The following is a 27444-nucleotide window of genomic DNA, read 5'->3' as shown; positions in this document are numbered from 1 at the left end:
ACCACGTGATGAATCAAAACACAGACAGTCCAAGGGTGGTGACATTGGGCTGGCATCCAGGCTAGCTGATCGCTACCAGTGAGATAGATCAGAAAGCACTGCATGTTGTTGCCGGCAGGCAATTGTCTGGGAAAGGATGACAATCTGTAGTTAGTCCAGATGCATGGAAGAGCATCAGGCTTAAAGGGAAAGGTACTCTTGAAGAACTCTTTCAATTAGGCACTCTTTACGTGCACAGAAACCTATGAATATTAAAGGGTTAGTTCATCCAAAAATGAAAATTCTGTCAGTATTTACTCACCCTCATGTTGTTCCAACCACGTAAGACCTTCGTTCATCTTCGGAACACAAATTAAGATATTTAAGATATTAAGATCGCTCCTGCATACAGTCCATAGGCTTCTTGAGGGACTGGCTCTTGCTGTCCTCGAAAAGTCATTAAAGACATCGTTAAAATAGTCCAAGTGACTACAGGGGCTCAATCTTAAGTTTATCAAACGACGAGAACACTTTTGTGTGCAAAAAAACAACAAAAATAAATAATAAATATTGTACGTCACACGCATCACACACACATGACCAGCGTCGGCCAATAGTGAGCCTACGTGTGACGTAGCTCTACGCAATCACACTACGTTAACTGACTCACAGGCTCATGGAGAAGGAAGTGAATAGTTGAAATAAAGTCGTTATTTTTGTTGTTTTTTTTGCGCACAAAAGTGTTCTTGTCGTTTGATAAACTTAAGATTGAGCCCCTGTAGTCACTTGGACTATTTTAACGATGTCTTTATTGACTTTTCGGGGACAGCAAGAGCCAGTCCCTCAAGAAGCCCACGGACTGTATGCAGTAGCGATCTTAATATCTTAAATATCTTAATTTGTGTTCCGAAGATGAACGAAGGTCTTACGGGGTTGGAATAACATGAGGGTGAGTAAATACTGACAGAATTTTCATTTTTGGGTGAACTAACCCTTTAAAGAGACCATGTTGAAAAGCTAATGAGATCAAAAGAAATAATCATTTATCGCAATAGCATTATTATGCACAGTACAGATTTTTTTTTTTAAATATACTCTTAAGATTTGTACAATTCAATACAATTGAGCACATTTCTTTTTTTTTCACAAGGGAGTATTTAGCAATCTTCTTTTACTTTCTTTGAGTTGACAAGTTTTTTTGTTTTTGTTTTTCTCAACGGTAAACTACACCCCCAGTATAGATACAATGTCAATTGTATCTAATGTTTGTTTTTTTATGACTTAAACAAAAAAAAAAAAAAACGAATAAAAAGCAGAGTGAAACAGGGAAAAATAAACCTAGCGACACAATAAACCCATAAACAAAAGAAAAAATACATAAATATACATAGATCATACATACATAAATCCTGTTGTAGATCTAGGCATGTGGAGCTTGGGGAGGATGAGGGTTTCAAAGGAACTCTGCAGGACTAGCTTACAGCAAACAATGACAATGATTGACTGAATTTGATGAGTGAAGTATTTTTACATGTTGGTACCACACACATACGGGGTGAGGTGAGTTACAACGCAAAGTTTAATATTTAGTTAGGTTAAGGATCCAATGCTAACAGTGATGCTTTCCTAACAAGCACAACTAATAACTTAGAGATACAAATAAGCCATTAGGACAGAGGAATGTAACAAGCATGACGTAAGCTGAAGTGGTTGTTTCTGAACTGGTCATGAAAGCTCAGAGCCCTTAAGGACACCAATTGGGTTTTCAATTTCCACCAGCGTTTCAGAGGTGCTTTGGAGGTTAGAATTTTCCATCATCCAAGACACCATGCTTATTTTTATAGCTTCGTGATTTTTAATCACAGATTTTCCATGACTGCAACAACTCAATGACTCAATGTAACCCCAATAATTTAGGATCTACCTAAACCTTCATTTAGTCCTAAATTTAGTTCTTCATTTAGTCCTTCATTTAGTCCTAAACTTTTATTGTCAGCCTTGTTGATGTTCATGTGTGGACAGGAGGAAATGTACAAAATTAAAGGCATATCTGCATTCGTTCAGTGCTGCTACAAATACACTTGTATGCATCTGCAGGTCCATCCACAACAACTGCATGTGCATTACAATATAAATGCATGCTGGAATATTATATAAACATTCTGTTATTGTTTAAACAGATGCTTTCAGGAAAACTATTAATTTCACCCATCGGCAGCTCACTTGTGTATTCTCTTTTCAAGGCAGAAGCTAATCAGCACAAAATACCCAGGACACAGTTTTGAATATAGTTTCATAATAAATGAGTAAAATCCACTGCCCCTCTAAAACAAGCCATCAAAATTGACTCACTGACTAATGGTTAACTATTAAAGTTGAAAAAATTAGAGCTCATCATCGCTGTGCTCCAAATCTAGTGAGCTAACTCTACACAGGCAATTTCATTTGGCAGCATTTTACCCCGAATGAAACATTGTAAATAACTGATTTAATATCAGGTCAATACTGATACTAGACAGTAGGTGCATTAAAACCAACTCAAGTGTGCCAGCCAAACATCCTCAAAAATATTTCTGATACAATTTGACATTATAGCGCATGTTACACAAAACTCTAAAGCACCTTTCACATGGTTTGCAAGTATCTACAGTATATTCACCATGCAACACTTTAACCTTTATGTTAAATCACAAATAATGTCATGGAAGGGTGATTTCCTTTTTTCTCAGCAGAATTTTAGTGTAACCTTTGAGAAAAACTTTGTAAATACACCTTTAAAGTCTCACTTCTCCTTTATTTCAAAGATATACTCCACCCAAAAATGAAAATTCTGTCATCATTTACTCACCAAGTTGTTGCAAACCTGTATGAGTTTCTTTCTTCTGCTCAACACAAAGGAAGATATTTATAAGAACGACAGTTGTTTGGCACCATTGACGACCAGAGTAGAAAAAAAAAATACTATGGAAGTCAATGGTGCCAAAGTTCCAATCATTCTAAAAAATATCTTTTGTGTTGAGCAGAAGAAAAGAAACTCATACAGGTTTGCAAGAACTTAGTGAGTAAATGATGACAGAATTTTCAATTTTCAGAATTTCCTTTTAAGAATAAAGAAAGACAAATGGGACATTTCTAATTTTCTCCTATCAACAGTTTCAACAGTCTCAGTTTCAGCCATTTCGAAAGAGTTTGCTAAAAGAGTAGGCAAAAAGTAGACCCACTAGTATACAAAAGCTTCACAAAACATTCTGAAGAATGTCAGGCATGTTAAAAACATTGATGTTAGAAAACTCATACAACACGCCTCGTGGTCTGGAGAGAGAGAGAGAGAGAGAGAGAGAGAGAGAGAGAGAGAGAGAGAGAGAGAGAGAGAGAGAGAGAGAGAGAGAGAGACTTGACTGAGCCCATACATGGAAATCTAAGGGGGTTTTGCCAAGCAGTCATGCAGTAAAAGTCATGATCTTTCTTGCTCTACTGTCAGAAATCTCCTTAGATTCTCTCTTTATATCTCTAAAACACACTTTTGTTCACCCCTCATTCTCCTTTTTACTCACTGAGTTTGTTTAACATTAAAAATCAGTCAAAGTCAGCTATCCAGCAGCCTTTGTCAAACAACTCATCTGATGAAGAGTGTGAGAAGTGAATGACTGGTTCACCAGTGAACACAGACATCCACTAGGGTTTGTTCTGTACTACACTCCTATATTAGTTATATATAGTATCATATTATGGAGGATGCAAAACTAAAGACCATATGGTAACAATAGAACATAGTGCAAAGGCTAAACCCAATAATTGTCCAGCTTAAAACGTTATTTTACAAAAGTGTCCAGCCAGACAGAGAGTGGAAAACTATTCACTATTTTTCATCTTTCCCTGAATCTACAGATATGTATGAACTAGGTTAAATGCAGATGAATGTCTTTGTTTCTGTGTATTTTTAATCTGATTTTAAGCAAGATATGTTTACAGCAAAAAGCAACCTAATAAACAAAATCTCTAACAGTTGAACAACTTTGCAGAAAATTGCAAAATTTACTCTAATTAACCTTATCAGAACTCAAATGGAGAGTTTCCTGTTAGGCTTTAGACCAGTGACCTTTATTTCTTTCTATTTTTTCATCTTTCTTTCTCTTCTAGACCAAAGTAATTTAATAAGTAATTATTCTTAGTAAAATATATCCCGAGTGAAATTGTCTAAAAAAAGCTACAAGCTACTTAAAAGTGTGTGTGTGTGTGTCTGTGCAGTAGTGGGAAAGGTTCACATCTCCCACGCCACTCCATATTGGGATATAAAAAAGGAAGTACATATTTTGGAAACTCACTCTCTGTGGTCGGGGTAGAGGGCTTCCTGCTCCGCTTATCAGCTGGCGTGGAGACACTGGGATCTGAACACAGACATTCAGAGAGAAAGAAATACAGAAAGCAAAATTAGAATCATATTCATGTGACCCCTATGAAAGCAGCAGACCTCCTCCTCAACGGTCCCACTTTATATTAAATGGCTTCAAGTACTATATACTTACATCGAAATATAAGTACAATTTACTTATTGTATTCAGGTTGTATTATAAAACACTTTTGCTCCTAATGAGGTGTGGTACGGGTAAGGTAAGGGAGAGGTGTGGTGGTGTGTGTCGGTTTAAGGGTAGGTTAAAGTGTAGGGGAAGGTCAACAGTGTAATTACAAATGTAATTACATAAATTAGGTTTTTGATGAAAACATTCCAGGATTATTCTCCATATAATGGACTTCAGTGGGAACCGGATGGTTCAAGGTCCAAAAGACCTTGACTACTGTTAATAACAGTTTCAGATGCAGCTTCAAATGTCTTTAAATGACACCAGACAATGAATAAGGGTCTTATCATGCGAAACGATCGGTTATTTCAAAACTTATTCCAAAAATGTAACTTTTCTAAGGACAAATGCTAGCCTTGCTATATTCTCTGAGGCGCGTTTGTAACGTCACGTAATACGTAATTACGTTCAAAAGGTCACGGGCGACGTAGCCGGAAGTACAGAATCAAAATCGTCCGACATCGTTGTTTTTCCTTTTAATTCCTTTTTTTGTAAACGGTGTTTGAGCTAGTTTGCACGTTCAACCTATGCGTTCAACTTGTAAACACTGACTCTGTACTTTCGGCTACGTCGCCCGTGACCTTTTGAACGTAATTACGTAATACGTGACGTTGCAAACGTGCCTCACAGAATAGAGCAAGGCTAGCATTTGTCCTTAGAAAAGTTACATTTTTGGAATAAGTTTTGAAATAACCGATCGTTTTGCATGATAAGACCCTTATTCATCGTCTGATATCGTTTAAAGACATTTGAAGCTGCATCTGAAACAGTTATTAACTGTCTTTTGGACCCTGAACCATCCGGTTCCCATTGAAGTCCATTATATGGAGAAAATCCTGGAATGTTTTCATCAAAAACCTAAATTTCTTTTCGACTGAGGAAAGAAAGACATGGACATCTTGGATGACATGGGGGTGAGTAAATTATCAGCAAAAGTTTTTTCAAAAGTGAACTAATCCTTTAATTACTCACCAGCATGTTGTTCCAAACCTGTAAAACATGAATGAAGGTCTTTTTGTTGAAATATGAGGACTTTATGTCCCTATACAACATCCATTTTGATGCTTCAAAAAGTTCACAAAGAGATTGTACAACTAATCCAAATTAATTCACCTCACAGCGCAGGTCCGACACTTTTTCACAGTGCTCCATTGACTTTCAACACAGGCGTCTCATATTTTTGGTCTCGGCAGGCTATTACCGTCGTAGTTTTATCAAAAATATAGTTAAACGTTGTGCCTGGGACATTTGTAACACAGACACTCATTTCCCAGGGAGGTTGGAGGGGGTGTCCGTTTTTTCCCTTCCCAACCAAAGTCAAATACTGACAAGTGTCATCTTTGGATTAAACTGTGTGGACGTCCTCAGTCAGCTAAACATATTGCAGCCCCTTTTGCCTACTTCTATCGGACACTTTATTTGCTGCTTTATAAAAGTTTGATAACATTTCAGCAGGGAGAGCTGTCACAGCATAAGCCATGTTGATACCAAACCAGAGCCCAGATGAAGTTTGACGGACGTAGCAACAGTAACTAAGGGGGGCGGGGCTTAGACAAAGGTGAATTGAGCGGTTCAGTCCAAAATCTTCTGAATTGAAATGTTGTGGAAATGGAAGCTCAAGCATGTTCACCTGACGTTCGAGAACCAATGAATCTCCTTATGAACTTTTGGAAGCGTCAAAGTGGTAGTTTCGTTAGAGTTCTCAACGGGCCTGAAAATTATTACCCAACCCAGCCCGTGGCTTTAAAAGCCTGGACCCGATGTAACCCGACACATCAACATTAATTCTGCCCGCGGCCCGACTCAAACGCGCTCTACAATCTATTGTCGTTGCGGCGTCTATTCATTCCGGTGAAATCACAAAATAAAATGCACACAAACTTAGAAAGATTGACTTACTAGTCCATCAACAAGATCGCCAGGTCAGCATCACCGTTGCATCCAGTGCTGCTTTTTAGCTCGCACCAAAAAAAAAAGCACGACCGAGTGGGACTCTTGTCCGGTTTCTCACGCGGTCAGATTCTCTTTTCCTTTTCCTAGTCTTCCGACCGTGTTTTCTTTGCTTTTTCCATCGTTTAGTATCACGTCTGAAATGCGCCCAAGTGCAGTGTTGACAACTATTTTCAAAGGAAAGTAGCTAACGCCATGCCTGTTTAAATAAAAATTTTCACACAATAATAAATAAAAAGAACTCAAACAGTCAACCAGCGGGCGGACTACGAGTTTTGAAACAAAATAGGCCTAGCCTACAAACATAATCATATGCTTATATTAGGCATCATGGAGGAAGATCAGTGCGTCCACAGTGGGAGGCGTGTTCTCCTCTCGGCCAGCCACCCGCGATGCACTTTGCAAGCAGCAGCCAGACTTTCTTTACGGTGAACAGCAGCGATGATTAATAATTTGTTTGTTTTTTTTACTGGGCGGAAAAGATTAAACCCGAGGTCCGACCCGACCTGAGTCATTTGCTTATATTTTCGACCCGAACCTGGAATGAACCCGCGGGTCCCGTCGAGTTTGTCGGGCCGACCCGACCCGTTGAAAACTCTAAGTTGCGTAGCTGTCAATGGAGGGACCGAAATCTCGCAGATTTTACCAAAAATATCTACTATTGTGTTACAAAGATAAACGAAAGTCTCACGGGTTTGGAACGACATGAGGGTTGGTAAATTATGACAGAATTTTCATTTTTGGGTGAACTATCCATTTAAATAAATCTAACATGCCACCTTTTGTCACTGTTAAGCAGGAAAGAGATGTCTAGAGTCAATTTTAATGACATTTTATAGTATAAGAGAAAGACATCTGTAGCAATGATGTGTCCTGTAAAGCTGGACGCAGAAATCTAGAGAAGCTGTTGGGAGATATCATGTTCAGCATGACCAAGATATTTAGATACAACAATAGGGACATGCCCAGTAAAGCAGGATTGTGAAATCTTGACACATCTTAAGGAACACATCCTTTAAAGTGGGACATAGAGATCTAACAGCTGTAAAGACATGTCCTGGAAACCACAACAAAGATAAAGATAAATAGATAGCTGGTATGTATTGAAAAGCAAGACACAAAGATCTAGAGATGGGTGATAGAAACATTACACAGGGATCTACAGTGGATAAAATGGAAAGAATCTTGAAATTGGACATGACCCCGTAAAGCAAAACAGAGATGACTGTAGAATCAAGTATTGTAAAGTAGGACAAATTTATTATGAACAGCTCTAAGGACATAACATGGAAATCAAAACCGTGACATATAAAGAGCTGTAGGGGCATGTTCATTAGTTAGGACATAGAAATCTAGATATGACTGGTGAGGCATGTCCTCTAAAGCCAAACAGAAACAAGAGAATATGTTATCCTGTCAAAATGGATCTAGAGATGGTTGTGGGAAGATGTCCTGATAAATCTAGAGGTCTTTTCGAACTTGACAGGGAGATGGCTTTATTGACATGTCTTGTTAAATAGGATAAATACATCCAAAAACACATCTTCTAAAGTAGAAAAGAGTGATCCTTGGTTGTAAAAATGGTTGTAATGGTTGTAAAGACAAGTCCTGACATGTCATTTAATCAGGATGGAAGGTTCTAGAGCCGACTGCAGGGACAAGATTGATTGATTGACAAGTCCAGCAAAGCAGGACCCAGAAATCTAGAGATGGTCATTGGTACATGACCTGTAAAGTCAATCAGAGATCCACAGATGATTGTAAAAACATGTTCTGTGGGTCATAGAGATTTAGAGACAGCTGTAAAAAGTAACAAGGAGATCTCAGGACATGGCATGCAATGTAGCCAGATCTGGTCAGTAATTACCGGAAGCTGCAGAACTCGGGCAGAGACTCTAGGGAGGGAGATATACTGCCCAGCCCAAAACAGACAGACTCAAACCATAATATTCTCAGAGAAAACAAGTGTTTTGACATAGTTCGCAAGTAGAAATAAGTATTTGTGTTGTACAATTAAAAACTTTGAGTTGTAAAAACAATATCACTAAACGTAAGAAATACGGACACTCTTGACTCATAGGGTTAGAGTACGCCTCATCTCTCAGATATTCTATTGAGTTTTATAGAGTAGTAGATACAGGAAAATAATTCTGCAAACACATTTATTGTACTGGAGTGTTATAATATCAACTCACCATCCACAAGGACCATGCAGGAACATTCTGCTTTTCCCTCATTTGTCTCTGCCCTGCACACAAATTCTCCTTCATCCTCAGGTAGAGCTTTATCAATGGATAGAGAGCACAGACCACCTGCTTACACACATATAAACACACATTAAACAGTTATTCTCAGAGGGTTGAAGAATCAACTTTTTTACAGGAAAGTTAATCTACATATACTGATAACATCTGCTGCATGCTGGAAATGACCACATAAATCTTTTGGACTGGTCCCTTAATCAAAAAGCAGTTGTGGTCTTATAATGGATGTCTATGGGGCAAATGTGCAATGACAGATGTGTTTGGTACTTCTCTAAACACGGATTTAACCTGGATAATTCCTGCAAACCACACATGCATATTAAATCAGATATTCCTCAAGTACACAGGTTAACTTGTATTTGTCACTACATTGATGTACGAGAGTCAGATTGAGAGTTTGTGAAACTCTTTTTCACAAGAGTTAGTGAAAATAAATTGCATGCTATTAAGAACACAGGAGGTCAAGCCACAGAGATACAGTACATCCCCTTTCTCTCGAATATCATTACTTATAGTCCTAATACATCATGAAACATCTTAAATAAACTTTCATCTAATCAGACTCCTGCTGGCTGATACCAGAGTGTCATGTGCCCACTGTTCAATGACAATGTAACAGTTACTTCTGGTCCTCTTGTCTGATTGGATAAGTGGCGTTCTAAAAGTGCTCATCTTTGTTTGTGGCGTTTCAGCCAACCTCAGCAGATCACAAAGTTGGTTCAACATTGGCTTCATTTGGAACTATTTTGGTTAGTGGACCAAAGGTAAACTGTCTGTAATGTCAGGTACTCAATATTAACTGATTGTTTGTATAAAACTGTGATTACCTCTGGCCTGCTGATGCTTGAAACATGTACACATGCATACAACATAACAGAGCCCCTGATAAACGCCACAATGCCAAACTTTCTCCATGATTAACTGCAACAAATTGGGCGTCTCACTTGGGTAATTTTAAATTGTAAATGCAACACTGACCCTCGTAAGTAATAACGATGAATTTGGATGGTTTGATGAGTTTTCCATCAAGCGTCCATGTCACTTTAGCGGGAGACTCAGATGAAAGTTGGCACTGTAGATGCAAACGTTCCCCATCCAATACCGTCACGTCAACCAGTTTCTCTGTAAAAAAGGGCTCTTTTTTCCCAACTGAATTTGTTTTCTCTTTTCTCCCTCCATCCACACAATTCACGTCATTGTCCTTTCCTCTGGTGTCTTTATCACCGTGGCTTTCTCCATTCCTGTCCTGGCTTGGTTGTTTTTTCTTGTTGGCTAACACTGATCTAAAGTCAACAGCTTCATTTTTGTTGGGTTGTGTTTTCACTAAGGATCCAGGGCCAGGTTTGGGGCCTGGGGTTCCTTTCTTTCCCAGCACTGCTCTGAAGTCCACCTGTTGTGGAGAGTTGACTTTACGTTCCTCTTCCGTCAGCGTCTTGGGCTTGATCTGCCGTTGAAGGTTCCCCCTGAAGTCCATCTGCTCGGCCGTGATCTCCTTCAGGTCTTCCTCAGAGACGCTCTTGGTGTTGACCTTACGGCCGAGCACAGTTCGGAAGTCAATCTGTTCGGCCTCCTGCTGTCGGATTTGGTCTTCTCTGTGTTCCTTTGTCTCTACACGCCGTTTTAGAAGCCCAAGGGTGGCAGACCCCTCCTCTTCTTCCTGACCTGTCTGACTGTTGAGGTCCCAGAGTGGCTCAGAGCACGACGTTGCAAGGCTGGGAGTCTCTGGATGTCCTCCCCTGCCTGGTGCAGTCCTCTCCACCCCTCGGCTGCCACAGGAAGAGTGGAGAAAAAAAAAACATACAGAGATGTTTAAAGCCTCAGCTAGCTCAGCCCACACTGGAGAGCAGCTTAATCAAGAGGAGAGTTAGTTCAACACGACAGAGTTGCATCAGAGATGACTTCAGAAGCCTTATAGGGAAATGAGACCAGAATGGGGCCCCTAGACTAACCCACACTCGTCTTTAGACAACAGCACAGCTGAGTGAGGAAGCTAGCATAAACAGAGCATTTGGTTATGTAGAGATATTATGTAGATTTAGTGCAGGGCTTAAGGGGCAAGGGCTGTAAATACAGCTTCGGGGCAGAGGAGAGCAAGAATAGAAGGAAAACGTACTGCTTATGAGAATCGTCACCAGCCAACATGGGGTCCTCGCTGACGTGCAGAGTGGCCACTGACCTGCACTCTCCTACTTTATTCCTGAGAAGCAACAGAATATTTGTGAATGCTATTTGTGAATTTGTGATGCACAAATGATCCGGAAAGTCCAGCCATTGTGTGTTGGTGTTAAAAAAAAAACATTCAGGAGAGTAAGGTGCAACTGCAAACTCAAGCGAAATCATTATGCAATAGCCATTTTAACTCTCCATCCTCCCTATTTTTAATTTCTATTTTTCTTCCCCTTTGTTTTTGTTGTTTTTTGTTTTGTTTGTATAATCTTTGTTCTTTTTTTATACCCCCCCCCCCCCCTTATATTTTTTTTATTACTATTTTTTTTATTCTTTATTTATTTATTTATTTTTGCATGTGTATGAGGGTATGTGTGTGTATATGTAGGTATGTATGTATATATTTGTGTATGTGGATGCATGTATGTATGTATGTATATATATATATATATATAAAAATGTATGTCTATGTATATGTATGTATATATGTATGTATGGATATATGGGTATGTGTGTATATATACATGCAGGTATGTGTGTATGAATATGTATGCACGTGTATGGGTCTATACGTGTAGGTAAGAGAGATATAGATGCATCCGTATTGCCATCTGTCGATTTTGTTTGTATATTTGTATACGTTGGCTCACTTTTCTCCTCTTGTATTATTATTTTGTTTGTTTGTATGTTCATTTGTTTGTTTGTTTTTTTTCTCTTACTGTTATGTTTGTTTACTTGTACTCATTTTTTATATTAATTCCTTAATAAAATTATATATATATATATAAATATATATTTGTGAATGCTGAAGTTCATTTATGGTAAACTGCAGATTTGAAAAAGTAAATGAAGAACTGCAAAACAACCCTTTCTGATCTGACAGAATGTCGCCTTAATAACTTATGTGTGGATCTCGTAAAAACATTTTTCATAAAAATTTAAAATAAACAATAATCACATAATTACAATACTACCATGGTGTATCAATACTTATTCATTTAATTATTTATATTTAAAATAATATTAATATTTTCATATTTATATTATTTAGATATTTTTTGTTACATACAATATTTTATGAAATGTTTGATCATGTCATAAAATAATGACAATGCAAAATTGCTTTTGGGTTAAGTGTCATTTTCACATCTTTTTCACTTAAAACTATGGAGACTGAAATCGTTTTCAATTGATAAAGAATCAACATAATCAAATCCATATCGTTCACCTTGAAAAAAAGAACTCTTTAATTTTATATAAAATCGTTTTTATCCACAAAGTGAAATAAACCCCCTTGAGTACTATGTTTTAAGTACGTACATTTTTATTTTATGTTGTCAAAGTGAGTCAAAATTAGCAAATAACTTACTAAAAAAAATAGAGAGATTGTAAACGATAAAGAATAGTTTAGTAAATCTTTTGTTGAAACAAGTGTTAAAATTCTTACTTCAGAAGAATCTCATAGTTTCCAGCATGATGGGTCTTCACTTTCCTGATGAGCAGTGAGACTACATCCTCCTTCTGTAGGATCTCAAAGTCACCGCTTCCAGATATTACCTGCCCTTCCTTCATCCAGAGGAATTCTGGGAAGGGGTCACCAGCGATGGCACAAGAGAGTAGAGCGTGTTGACCCAGAGAGGCGGTAGAGGACTTGGTTTTAGTGATGAACCAGGGCTGAACTCCATCTTGAGGCTCTGTGGTACCAAATAAACCAAAATCCATTGGAGATCCACATCCATATTTAACTATTATATTATTCAAAAAGGCTCTGGCACTATTTGTGTTATGCAGTTAGTACAATTTGTACCTTGCACAGTAAGTGAGGCTTCAGTCCGAGCGTCTCCAGCTTCATTCCACACCTCACAGGTGTATGTGCCTGTATCTTCAGGAAACACTTCCTGTATGAAGAGAGTATACTGACAGCCCTTCTTCTCAAAGTGAAAATCCTCTGACTCTTGAATCTCTTTTCCATTATGCAGCCAGACCACCTCAGGGGCAGGATTACCTACATACAAAACACATCACACTTGTAAATCATTAAGCAAGTTTGGGTTAGAGAAAATTAATGGAGGGCAGTGGGACAAAATAAAGAATACTGAAGTGTGTCAAAGAGAGTTAACAACAGTGTCTTGCAAGCCACACTGCACACACTTTGTTGTGACTTCAGCAATGTTGTTGTGGTCACATGTTCATGCAAATACACAGCCAGGAGACTCCTCAGATGTGGTCGTTACACAGGAAGTACTCACCATTATATAATCACCAGAGCTAAATCATCTGCAAAAACATACTCTTGAGGGAGTAAAAAGGAAATTCCACTCATTCCAACTAAACACAGCAAAACATACAATTCATTGAAAAATAAGGATTTTGGAAATTTGGTCAAAATTGAGATTTTACAAACCTGAATTAAAACATGGTGTGCTTAAATTAATCGCTCAGGGCAACAGTGGCATCACAATCTTCGTGACCACTGTTTTTAAATAGCTTCCAGAGAAGGCCTGTATATATATATTTAATCAAAGTTGTCATTTTACATCTATGGCAGTGATATTTGTTTGATGTTGGTCGTATGTGAAATGTGTGAATTTCCGAAAGGACAATAAACTACACTCAATATTACTCTGCTTTCCTCCTAGATTGAAAACTGAAGGTTGTTTCATACCTGACACCTCCACGGTCATGGTCACCTGACTGCCATCCATGACTCTGAGATCCTGCAGACCTTTGAGGAACACCGGGGCAGACGGTCTCCTCACATCAGTCACAGAATGAGCAGCAGACCTCTTAACACTTTGCTTAGCTGGCAAACCACATACAGATAACATGAATGATGCTAAATGTACCTCAAAAACATACGGTCAAACACTATATGACAAAAGCTGCATTAACTATTGTGTTTCACAGAATAACAAATTTGGTTTCACTTTATTTTGATGGTCCCCAGTGATTCCCAACCCCCGGTCCCCGGACCGGTGCCGGTCCGTGAACACGTTAGTACCAGGCCTTGAAATATTCCCAGATTTTTTTTTTTTTTTTTCATAATAGTAATAATTGTCTTTTTAAAATGCCTTTTAACTTGTCATGTTATTTAATCCAACACACAAACAATAAATAAATACAAATAAAAAAAAATTAAAACGTGTTTCTTTGAGCGCCTTCCGATTGCTTAGCAACGCGTCATATCTACCGACTGCAAAAAAGCACGGTGCGTGCAGCTGAAGTGACAAAAGTATGTGGAGAGATGAGCGGGCTCAGAAAACGTATTGCGACAGTTCTGGTAAAAGGAAAGGCGAGGACCAACTTGAAATATAGCGAGAGAAAGAAAAAGAAAAAGTCAAGCTTCAATCGTAAATACGATACCATTAGGTATGGATTCAAGACAACAGGCGATTCCGTGGCGTCAAATCCGTTTTTTTTTTTTTTTTTGTGGTGAAAAACTCTTTAATGAAACCGTCAAAACTGCAGCGGCACTTAACACCAAACATCCAACTCTCAAAGACAAAACGGGGAAGTTTTTCGAAAGAAAGAAACGTGAGTTTGATGCTCAGCGGCAAGTTTTGAAATCACGGTGTGTTTGCTATTCACAAGATGTAAACAACACTGGTCCAGAAGCACTTCCTGTTTCAGTTTTTTAACACGTAAAAGCTGGGATAAAATACAACCAACAGAACATTTAAAACTGAATCAAAAAGTTAAACAAACATCTTATTTATTATTTATTATTATTTATTTATTTATCCTCACGGAAAATTGTTCTGCACCTACAGTACGCCTGATACATATATACAAAGACAATTTTACATGACAGGATACAACATTCCCTCACCCCAACCACCCCCCTCCCTCATCTCCACCACACCCCTACACATATCAGGACAAAAGACTCAAAGAAACCTAATTAAAGTGCTATTAGTGCTATTTAAAGTGCTAAATAGTGCTATGTAAAGTGCAGTCCTACAGGTAAATTCTTGTTCATCAGAGTGATGCTAGTTGGGATAAATGATTTACTGGCTCGATTTGTCTGGAAATAAGGTAACCTAAACCTTCTCCCTGATGGCAACAGCTCGTATGCCCGGTATAAGGGATGTGACGTATCTTTATTAATAGCTATACCTTTCTTCACCACTCTTCTTTCACAGGTAATAGCCATACTGTCTAGTTTATGCCCCGCAACCTTACTGGCCAGGTTAACTATCTTGCTCAATCTATTTTTGTTGGTCACTGACAAAGAGAAATACCTTGCAACGCAACAGAAAAGTAGCATGCTCTCCACAGATGAGTGATAAAAAAGTAACATCATATCTCTGTCCACTCTAAACTGTCTCAGTCTCCGCATAAAGTACAGTCTCTGCAGCCCCTTTTTATAGATGGTGTCGGTATTACTATTCCACTGCAACTTATGATCTATTATTGTGCCTAAGTACTTATGCTCTGCAACAATAGCCACATCCTCTCCATCTATAACCAAGCACTGGTGTGGCTGGCTCCCAGTTCTATAATCTATTATAATTTCCTTTGTTTTGTTTATGTTTAGAAGAAGACAGCTGGATTGACAGCTTTGTTTATGTTTAGAAGAAGACATCTTTAAGATGTTTTCTTTACATGTGAAATAAAGAAAACAGTTACAAACTGAAACAGGAAGTGTTTCTGGACCAGTGTTGTTTACATCTTGTGAAATGGTTCTATATAGGCCTATTGTAGGCTGTGTTCTGTATCCTGGTTGACTTTATGATTAGTTAAATCTGTTTTGCACATGCATCGCCACAGAGTTAACCATTACAGTACCGGACAGCCTCTGGCTCGTTCACTTCACGTCTGTCGGCGTCAGTGTAGCCGCTCCAATGGGATATGCACGGCGGTATTTCAGGTGAAGGATTAAGGATGCTCGGTAACTTCTGCCGATCGTAGAGTCCAATGCAATACCGAGAATTTATATTGAATTTTATACTCCAGGGTTATACTAAAGAAACGTTAGTCACAAAAACAGATAAAACAGACACCCCTCGTTGTGTTTATGCTTCTTTTTAAAATTCTATTAAATAAACATAACTATATATAAAATTACATCTAAACGTATGTACATTTCGTTTCAAAGACGGGAGGACAGTAAATTTTGAAGACTCTGCCATAATCCCGTTTTCCTCGGTTTTCCTCCACTTTAATCTCCACAACCGGAAATGGACGAGCATCCTTGCGTCAAATGCGGAACTTTTGCGTGCATATAGCCCATTTACCTTCTATAAAATCTAACCTTTAATTGACAGAATTACTAAAAAAAATATTTGGCTACCTAAAAGTTAAAGATCTTTAATAAAAGTGTGAAATTTCAGGATTTATGAGTGACGTTAGTCTAGTAGAATTTTTTTGAAAAAATATTTTGCTACCTAAAAGTTAAAGATTTTTTGTGTCACACATGCATGTCTATTGCCCTCAAATTAAATATGAAAACGAATTTACTGCACATGTCGAAATGTGCGCTCTTTGGTCCATCAGTGCTTGTGTCAACATATATCGGAATGGGTCAGACATAATTCTGAGCAATTATTAAGTTTTCTACGTATCAAATGCATGTAAAAACTAATTTTCGCTTATAAATTGCACGATACACAATGCATGCTAATGCATAATCGTTATTGAATCCTTATGTGAATTTATTAGAATTTTTCCGTCTATGCACCTGCTAGTGAGTGAGTGCTATGTGAGTTGCTTTTGAAGTAGACCTAATTGAATGGGAGAAAAGAGAAACTTTTTGTAAACCGTTCTGAAAGTTTAAAAATATTGGTATGCAAGTAGCCTTTGTTGCCACCTCATTATATGCAAATAAATTATAGCCTAGTTAGTTACTGTTTTACACAGTGATATGTTCCGAATCCAAACAATGCATAAAATTGAGGAATTCAAATTGACAACTGGTCCCTGGAATTTTTTTTATGAATATGCTGCTCAAGTTTTCCTGCATGCTGCTGTGCTTGAATGGTCTAAAATCACTTGAATGGATATTTATATGTATATATATTTATATTATATCCAACTTTATCCACATACACACCGTATATATTCATGTAGGGTGATATATACTGCATAGCAAATAGCAACTTTGTGATTGCTTGTATCGTATTGTGAAGAAGAGCACAATACATATATTTTTTTGAGTAAATAGTACTGTATGTACATTAAAAATGAAGTGCTACCGGGAATTTCTTTCCTTGATTGTTAGGTACTGTATATATTCATATAAAATAATGTATTGAATGTATATTTTCTGAAAGTACAGCAAAAAAGTCATGGAAAAGATTTCAGAGGGAAATTTCTCTTCTCTTGTCCTCTGCGACTCAGATGAGATCCAGCCACTACAGTGTGTGTATGTGTGTGTGTGTGTGTGTGTTTGGGTGTGTGTGGGAAAAGACTGGTATTTTACATTTTTAACCCACTTGAACATGGAACCTCCACCATTAGACAGCCTCACAGACTGCAAAAGAGCAGATGTTTCTCTAATCCCGAGGACCTTAAAATAACTCTTAAAAAAAAAAAAAAGCCTCCATGATATTCACTTATCAACAGAGCACATAGCAAACGCCTCCTACAGTGTATATGAGAGAAGTTAAAATTTACAACAATCTTTAAGTTTTTGGGACTCTGAGTTGACAAGCAGAGTCGGGGGCAAGAAATGTAGGCCTATTTGAGTCTTTTGACAAAATTATATGAAAACACCAATTCAGTTAAATTTAGACTCTCACACTGAAAAGTCTAAAAGACTATTCATACGAAAATATTATGAAATTGAATTTGGGAATAAAAGTGGGATTAGGCCTCCTAATTTTGAACAAATTTAAAAATTGTATTAATCACTGCCAATACCTAAGCAAATGTCATTTGTGCTCAAATGCTCCTAGAGTTTTTGCTCAATGACTTTTAATCAGTTGGCTTTTAATTACTTGTAGCGGATGTATGAAATCAGTTCTCCTTAAATTTGGTCCTAGCAGAGTAACCACAGATGTAGAGAATCAGATTAACTATCAACTTGATTCATTAACATTTTACAGCAACAAAATGTCACAATACTGTTTGAATTTAATATTCTTTTATTATTGAAAATCTCAAAAACAACTTTTTTTGGTGAAATGGTTAGGTTGAAAAGTGAGTTTGAGCTTCTTTGAAGAAAAAAAAATCACTCTGGTTAGATATTTAGCAATCTAATGCAATGCCATTCAGACATTTTTAAGTGTGACTTCAGCATCCAATAGATAAAACATAAAACCTGAACATTACTGGCAAATAAGAATAGAAGAAAGAGATGTGTGTCTTACCTGTAACCAGCACACAAGCTGTACACACAGCTCTGCCATGATCATTCACTGCTACACATGAATACACTCCTGCATCCTCCAAAACAGCTGCCTGAACTTTCAGCTGAGCCTTACTATTCTCAAACATGGTGTGGGAATATGGAATGGGCTTATCTGAAAAGACAGAGAGAGAAAAACAAGACTGTATCTGTAATTTTTCATAATTTTAATTGCGGAGAACTTCACTGAGAAAGGAATCTAAATGATTCGTTATCCATTATTTAAAAGTGATGAGATGGAATAGGTGACGTTATCAGATAAAATTTCAGCTGAAATACTGACAAACTTATATTGGAGTGATCATAAGAAAATAGAGTGGTGCAGTGATGACAGTGATGATATCTTTGTAGGCCAAACCAGAAGTGTTGTCCCTCAACATAAATGGTTCTATTGGCTTTTAGATTATTGCAAAAAATAAGCTATCTGACTAACAAAAGTTTATGTGAAACGGTCATGTTTATTTTTTGGTTTTGTGTACGATTTGGTTCAGTGTACGATTTTGGCCACAATTTGGTTGTCTGGGGCAAAGTTGGTGTATCCTAAAAGATTCCCCAGATGCTAGACCAAAATCTGATGTGTTTGATTGTTAGTTTGACACGTTCACTGATAGCCGATTAATGACCATTGCGATCAAATTGTACCTCTGACAAAATTCCTGTACTCTTAAAGAGTGACTTCTATGACAACCGTTAAATCAAAAACCAATAGGAGCGCCGAACCTGATGATGCAATTAGTAAGACAAAAACAAACCACCACTTTTTCCACATACATTGTTTTTTCACACATCAGTTTTCTTTTCATGAGAAGCATTAACGCTAGAGATTGTTCTAACTGAACGTGTCACAGATTGATGATGTAAATTATGTTCAACACCTGCCACATTAAGGCACATTTTGACAGGATGTGAGGTGGCTCTTAGCCAAGGTCGGTTTACTTGGTGCCATGACCAAGTACTGCGATGTTTGACTTTAGCATTTGAAGGCAAGCGTAATGACCAATAAGTTGCGTAATGACCAATAAGTTACACGTAGAAGACAACATTCCTTCGCCCAGGCGAGCATCCACCAAGAAAAGGTGTTAAAACCAATTCTCGCCCAGGACAACTGGAAGCTGCTAGGGACTGGAAAATGCTGGCTGATCTTGATCAACGGTTTATTTTTCCACCTGAGATTGCCACCACTAACCTCCGACCAGATATTGTTTTGTGGTCTGGATCAGCACGCATTGTTCAGCTGAAAGAGCTAACAGTGCCATGGGAGGATGCTGTAGATGAGGCATATGAGAGGAAGAAACTGCGGTATGCTCATCTGGCCACTGATGCAGGACAGCGATGATGGAGAGTCCAGGTTTATCCAGTGGAAGTGGGTTGTCAAGGATTTGTGGCACACTCTACAACCCAGTTCCTCAGAGACGTCGGATTCAGAGACAGGAGAGTTGCGCCGGACAGTAAAGAACTTATCTGAAGCAGCAGAGAGGAGCAGCAACTGGCTGTGGTTGAGACGGAATAGATTCTGGCTGGCTGTGTACAGGCCGCCAAGCTACGGTTTCATAGAATTTCATAGAATCACGTGACATACACAATGAACAGATCGTTCATGAATCACATATCTCCTGTTCGTTTTCTCACACAAACCGCTCGTTTTGTGTCTTAGGCCATCAATGTGTATTTGCATGTACGAGTCATTAAATCATGTTTAATTTGGACTTCTGTGCTGCTCTTTGGTGGACCCCCTTAGCCTCCAGTGTATGACTGACAGACAACAACGGTTTGTCCAAAAAATGTCAAAATTGAAAATGCTGTGGAAACAAAGACACCTACATCTTGGATACCCTTGAGGTAAGATCAAACATATCAAAAATTAATTTCAAAGTGAACTATCACCCAAAAATGGAAAATCTTTCACCATTTCCTCACCCCCATGTTGTTAAAAACCTGTATGAGTTTCTTTCTTCTGCTGAACTTAGATATTTTGAAGAATGTTGGTAATCAAACAGTTGGTGGTAGCCATTTACTTTCAATTGTCTGGTTACCAAAATTCTTTAAGATATCATCTTTTGTGTTCAACAAAGAAAGAAACTCAAGATTTGGAAAAACTTGAGGGTGAGTAAATGATGACAGAATTTTCATTTTTGGATGAACTATCCCTTTAACTTTTATTGAACCCAGTATCTTGGTGTTAAGCTTTATTTGTAGTTATTTTGTGACTGATTTTGAAAAGATTTTCTGTACTTGAAAAAGTAAAATTGTTGTTACCAGTCTTGTAGTAATTTGCTGATTATTTTAATAAATATTTTTCTACAACAGCTTTGACTTTGTGTTTGTTTTTTTAAATGTGTATTTTAATGGATCTACATCAATATAATGGTAAATAATAGAGTACAGTTTACTGTTAAAATGATTCTTTTCAGCTTTTTAAATGTTAAACTATTACAGCATCTACTGGAATTTTGGGGGTATTTACAGGATTTTATTGGCAACTTTATTGCCAGGTAAATACTGTACTTTAGTGAAATTACAAAATATTGCTGTAAAATAAAATACAGGTTTAATTCAATGTTACTGTAAAAACCCTATAAATTACTGTATACCTATAAATTTCATATACAACAATTAACTGTAAATTGCTTTACAGTATTACACTGTAATCAATTTTACAGCAATTTCCAACATTTTTACAGGATTTTATTGGCAACTTTTTTGCCAGTAAATTCCTGTAAATTCTACAGGAAATTTTTTACAGTGCACATAATTTGGTCAGAGAAATCAAATTTTTCTCGGGGGAGGCCAACTGAAAGCAAACCGAGAAAATTGAGAGAAATCTGCTTGTCAAATGCTCCGTGTATATTAGACGTGTCGCGTACAGGTCTTAAAGTGACAGTAGCCCTAATAATAAAAATGCAGCCGCTTGTTCTTAAAGGGATAGTTGACCCCAAAATAAAAATTCTGTCATTATTTATTCACTGTAATGTTGTTCCAAACCTGTATTAATTTATTTCTTGTGCTGAACAAAAAAGAAGATGTGGGTAACCAGACAGTTGCTGGTCCCCATTGACTTCCATAGGGAAAAATTTAGTATGGAAATCACTGGGGTACATCAACTGTTTTGTTACCCACATTCTTCCAAAATAACTTAAACAGAAGAAAGAAACTTATTCAGGTTTAAAACAACTTGAGAGTAAATGATGACAATTACAATTTTTGGGAGAACTATTAATGTTAATTAAACAACAAAACACAGAGGAAATCACTCACTGCTCTTGAGAACTTTAATAGTAGCTTTAATAAGAATCAATGTGTCATTTATACAGTGAAGACTATATTTGACTTTGATTGAACAATTGCTCTCACTTTGCGGAAAAGATATTTTTTTTCGGTATATTTTCCTGCTTTTTTGTCCTTAGCCAATCACATGCCTGATTATTGTCATGGCCTTAAAAGACAGAGAACTGACGTTGAATGGGGGTAAGTTATGTCCTTATAGTTATGCATATAGTTATGACCAAACAGGTCTGATCCGTCATTACTACAATTAGCCTAAAAAAATTGGGTAGCCTAAATGCCTAAGCTTGAAGTGTTAATATTTGTCCTTGTTATAATGATTTGCAAAAATAAAAACGTCTGCACGCGCCGGTCCTAGCTGTAAACACTGATGATGCGAGCGAAATACCGGAGTGAACATGGCTGTAAACGACTTTTGCTTCAGTTTGAAAAACCCCGGAATGTTCTCCATAACAGAACGAATTGCATCCCGTGTCTTGTTTCCCATTTCTGCGGTTGTTTCGGTATTCGGTTTTCGATTTCCCTAACCTACAATGTACTCCTCGGCGCTTAATGTCTACGTCACGGCTCTCAGCCCGCCCTCTGTTCGTTGACTGGCCGGCTGTTTTCAGGCCGGTGGAAAACTGAAAGATAGGCCGCTATCTCAGACTGACTACAGGAGCGAAATGAAATTAGCGGAAGTAGGAAGTCTGACGTAGTCAGGCTACCTCGTCCCTGGCCCTGTGTCTGATTCATATCGGTGATACGAACTTGTGTATGCCTTTTTGTAGGGGCTAATTTAAATTCTCTGGGTGAAATTCCCAGGGTGGCGTAGTCGGAGTATGAATGGTACATCTTGCAGATTAGTTAAGCTTCGTTAGGAATCCCCCGTACTGCCCTCGACTGTCCCACCTCGCCACACATTGTTGAATGTTTTTGCTTGTAAATGGCTAAATGTTCTCGGCTAAATGTCCCCGAGGGACGACACCAACAGGATTTAAAGAACATTTCTCTCAAAATCATGAAGAAAAGCATCATCTTACTCTTTTCTGGCTTTCCTTTCTTTTTGTACAACTTGTTCAGGGATTGTAAAATCAGCCTGTAAAGATGCAATAACCTCCCTCTCTCTCTCTCTCTCTCTCTCTCTCTCTCTCTCTCTCTCTCTCTCTCTCTCTCTCTTGATATTTGACTTACCATGTCCATCTGTGTGAATATTTCAGGGTGAGTGATGCATGTTTTGCCTTTATATGGTTGTAAGGTCTCATATTTGCTCAAAGGCTCCTGCTGCGGCTCACAGTTTCTCGGGGAAACCCAGAGTCAAACTCAAGAGACTTTCAGCTTGTCTGTAAGAACACCACCATCAGTCTTAAAGCCCAGTTCTTATATAGGGGTCCCCAACTGGCGGACCGAGGTCCAGGTCCGGACCCCGATACCTTTTTATCCGGACCTCTAAACATTTTGTTAAAAAGTTTTAGAAAAAAAAAAAAAAATGAATTTTTACCGAGAGCAATTTTTGAACAGCGGTGCGCGCGGGCAGCTATGTCTGTGTCAGGACCTTTGCAAGAGCCGGGGTCTGTAGAGATCACAAACGTTGGCTTGTACACACATTACTATGATATTTGTGAATTGATTATTATGGCTTTGTCAAAAATTAGAAAAGTGGACTCTAAAAACCACATCTTTCGAGATGAGTGGACTGAAGTGTACGCGTTCATTTTTGCCGTCATCGAGCTCTACGAGGCCCGTGTGTCTTATTTGTTCGGAGTCTGTTGCTGTTTTTAAAAGTGGAAACATCAAGCGGCATTTCGAGACAAGACACATAACTTTCAATGAAAATTATCCGCCAATGAAAAGTATACTTCCTGTTGCTGTTATTGATGTTGAAAGGTTTGACATTTGAATATTTGCACTAAAATGAAATAATACTTGAAATAATTTCAACAAAATCAGTTGAATACATTTAAAGATAAAGATTTTATTGTCAAAGATTTTGTCAATTTGTTAAAATGTAATAAAATTTTATAAAGTGAAAGAAAACTTATTTTGCCGGGTGTTTTTGCATGTCCGGACCCTCGTTTACTGGGCTCATCGGGTTAGTGGACCTCTTGCAAATTTAGTTGGGGACACCTGTTATAGGACAACACACATAATCAGTTTATAATTAAAACTATTAATCCAAAAGGTCCTTTAGCAATGATTGAAGAGTCATAAAAACAGATTATGGAAATACACTATTTGAACATGAATTTTTTCTCATTGAAGGGAATCATAAATAACATCAATCTTCAAGTGCATGATTCAAGGCAAGCATCAGTAGTACTGTTGCTTAAATGGACTGTGACCATAAACCCCAACCAAACTTCACTTTAATAGTGCACTGGCATTGACTACGACTGACCTAATAGCCAAAGGCCGAACAATAACGTCACTCTAAATCATAAAGTATTTTATTACATCACTTATGTGCGATAATGTATACATTCACTTAGGTTTACTAGCCTACTTACCTATTTGTCTAACTATCAGTTATTTGGTAACACTTTACAATAAGGTTCATTAGTTAACTACATTAGTTAACATGTACAATATGTGAACAATACTTCTTCAGCATTTATTAATCTTAGCTAATATTAATTCCAACATTTACTAATACGTTATTCAAATCAAAGGTTGTATTAGTTAACATTAGTTAATGGACTGTGAACTAACATGAACACACAATGAACAGCTGTATTTGTATTAACTAACATTAACAAAGATTAATAAACACTGTAACTAATGCGTTGCTCATTGTTAGTTCATGTTAGTTAATGCATATAATGAACCTTATTGTAAAGTGTTACCAGTTATTTTTTCATTCTGTGCACCTTGTGGTACTATCTTTTAGTCCCTGTGACTGTCTACTACATGTCACTGTTTAGTTTTTACCCACTGCCATGTGATAAGCTAAAAATGACAATTAAGATTACTTTGACTTATACTTTGAAATAACTTGTGTTACAGACATGAATGATATTGCACGGCTTGTTGAGTAGACATGAGCTATAATTTTTAAACAATTATAGACAATAATAAAAGACAATTAAAAATAGATGAGCCAGCAGAAAAGATCCGAAAGATCCCGCAGACAGTGAATGAGGATCTCAAGTCACATCTAGAGACCAACACCAGAGACTTAGGAATGGGTTTTTTTATTCACCCCTAAATAACACTGTAGCAACTGCATAGCAACATGCTAAAACTCAATCACTCAAAACTCCTTAGCAACTCTAACAATGCCCTAGTAAAGACCCAGAACACAGATCCAGCAATGACCTTGCAATGTCCTAACAACCATTCAGAACACTTTAGCAACCACATAGCAAAACTCAGCCAATCCCCTAGCAAAACACTAGCATTTATGGGGGGAGTTTTACACTGATGCTTTAGAAACTACTGTATAACAAGTAAACAGAAGCAATGTGTTTGAGATATAACAGTAAAGATATATTCCACAACATTTCCACGCATGCCATCCATCTAAGATGTTTCTCCAGCCCAAGATGCTGGGATAGGTATAGGTCTAGTAGCGGTTTGGAGAATGACTTGATAGACAAAACTTTTAGGATTGTTTTTTTACATTGTTTTCAGACGCTGGGATAAATGTTACATTTTGAAATATTGCTATGTTGTTTTGAAGGTGATAGTTTTGATATCATATTCAGGTTCTTTATGAACCCAACAATTAAAATGTCAATACAATGCAATTGTACAATCCAATTGTTGCTATAAAACTCAGCTATAAGACTTAAGATGTAGTTGCATTTGCAATTTCACAAGGACAACAGTTATAGGCTAACAACAAATACAGCCTATTTGAGCTTTACAGAGTGATACAAACAAACACACATCTACTAACCTTTATAACCTTTCTGTCTCAGACATAAGTAAAGACAGATATCTAGCAACGTATCACTCCATGGTATACCATAGAGAAAAGAGTCATTTCTATGCTTTTTTGCCCAGAAGGCTACTTTCTCAGATTCGGAGCCTGCATCTACAATCTCCCACCAAAAGTCCCGCATTCTCAGACCCCTCGTTTTTCGAACAAAGCGCCTCCTGCTGTTCGAAAGATCGTATAACATCCGCACACAGAGTACAGCGCACGCTTATCCAAATGCAATTAAAAACAATAGGATGCAATATTACGGTCTCCAAATAAATTATCCAATAAATATTTGCGTTCCCCGCTTAATGCATGTGCCAAAAAAACTCTCATTGTTACTGATGGAAGGGATACAATTACAGATTGAACTATCTTCTGAAAAATAGTATGTGATATTATATTGCTACAATGTTTTTTTTATATATTTTTTTTTATTCAAGTTCCAATTTTTCTTTCAGTTCAACCTATAATGGTCTAATTAACATTCCCATGCTAACATTACAAAATCTGTTTTTTGATCTTTTGAATGCGAATCAAATCAAATCAGAAAAGACAAAACACCAATAATAAACAATTTCTGTACTTTATTTAATGATCACCTATCATCTTGCTGTAAAGAAGAAAGGAAGAAAAAACGGTGTTCGTGACTTTACTTTTTGTCTTCAATTGCATTAAAAAACCTCATTTGTAAGTCTCTTTGCATAATCATAAAATGATATTTTGCTGGTTTCGGCAGGGGCAACTCCATCGATGTATGTATGGTGTACTCTGGAATAGCCTACAACAGTATAGGCCTGATAGCACATGCCTTGTGATGTTTCCAAAAGAAAGAAAAAAAAGAAAAAAGATGTTTGCCAATGTTACCTTCATGTTGCACTGCTCTGTTGAAGTGTCCCTTGAGATGTTTTTGAACTTTAGAATACTTTGTGGGTTTGAATGACATATATGGGGGCGCAAAAGGGGCAGTGAAAATAACTGCAGCATTTATGGCATATCTACAAAAAGTCTAAGTAATATTTTCGGGAGAACATTACAAACTATCTTTACAAATATTAAATGGACTATTCATATGTTGTATTAATGAGCTAAATTAGTTTTATTCAAAAATAAATCAAATGAGTAGGCTACTACGATTCGCTAAATAAAATTGAAGATAGCTTACTCAAGTTTTGGCTTAATTTCTTCATTCAGGGGGACTGTGGATGCAGGTCTTCGAGTCTGCAGCTTCATACTACTCACTAAAACAGCAACACTCCTGCCCTCTACTGGTTATAAAGAAGCTGTTTAAAGGGATAGTTCACCCAACAGCGAAAATTCTGTCATCATTTACTCACCCTCAAGTTGTTCCAACACTGTATGAATTATACCATGGAAGTCAAGGGTCCCATTAACTGTTTAGTTACCCATATTCTTCAAAATATCTCCTTTTTTTGTTCAGCAGAAGAAAGAAATATGCAATGGTTTCACTTTATTTGGATGATCCCTTCAACACATTCTGTTGACTATAAGTAACATTGCACCTACATCTACTAACTCGCCCTAGAATATTAGTTGAGTATTAGTAGACTGGTAGGGTTAGGATTAGTATAAGTTGACATGCAGTTGCAAAATTACTTATAGTCAGTAAAGTGTTTGTTGGAGGAACATCAGAAAGTCTAGTTGACATATAGTTGCAAAAGGGACCATCAAAATAAAGTGTTACCACAAATCTACAGATTTGGAACTACTTGAGGAAATGACAACATTTGTGTTTTAACTATCCCTTTAACTTCATCTCCAGAGAGACCTTTTTACTTGTGTTATTCCACACATTTAACAGACCAAATATACACACTAATGCGTATTCAATTTTGTTGTCTGTTTTTGTAATGTGTATCATATATGTATAATTGTGAGTATTTCAATTGTGAGAGTGCATGACTACTACCTTGGCCGGGTCTCTCTTGTGAAATTGATAATTTGATCTCATTT

The 27444-nt window shown here is 37.4% G+C and overlaps 1 protein-coding gene across 7 annotated transcripts in view; it reads right to left on the bottom strand.

The window, feature by feature from the left end:
- The window catches only part of mylka (myosin, light chain kinase a), a 167913-nt gene that overhangs the window by 43698 nt on the left and 96771 nt on the right, over window positions 1-27444 (bottom strand). For 6 of the 7 annotated variants that reach the window (XM_089133013.1, XM_089133011.1, XM_089133012.1 and 3 more), the window contains 9 exons: window positions 18250-18402; window positions 13605-13742; window positions 12747-12944; window positions 12387-12633; window positions 10887-10970; window positions 9752-10539; window positions 8705-8821; window positions 5532-5549; window positions 4305-4367 (listed from right to left, as the gene is read on the bottom strand). In XM_089133013.1, the coding sequence (XP_088989139.1) occupies window positions 4305-4367; window positions 5532-5549; window positions 8705-8821; window positions 9752-10539; window positions 10887-10970; window positions 12387-12633; window positions 12747-12944; window positions 13605-13742; window positions 18250-18402 (1806 nt within the window). The remainder of the gene's footprint in view (window positions 1-4304; window positions 4368-5531; window positions 5550-8704; window positions 8822-9751; window positions 10540-10886; window positions 10971-12386; window positions 12634-12746; window positions 12945-13604; window positions 13743-18249; window positions 18403-27444) is intronic. The other variant, XM_039647162.2, reaches the window with a different exon arrangement.

Source organism: Pimephales promelas, chromosome 7 (assembly GCF_988280905.1).
Source record: "Pimephales promelas chromosome 7, fPimPro1.hap1.1, whole genome shotgun sequence".
In the NCBI taxonomy this organism is placed as follows: domain Eukaryota; kingdom Metazoa; phylum Chordata; class Actinopteri; order Cypriniformes; family Leuciscidae; genus Pimephales; species Pimephales promelas.
Note: the sequence above shows the minus strand (reverse complement) of the source record. Positions and strands in the feature narration are given on the sequence as shown.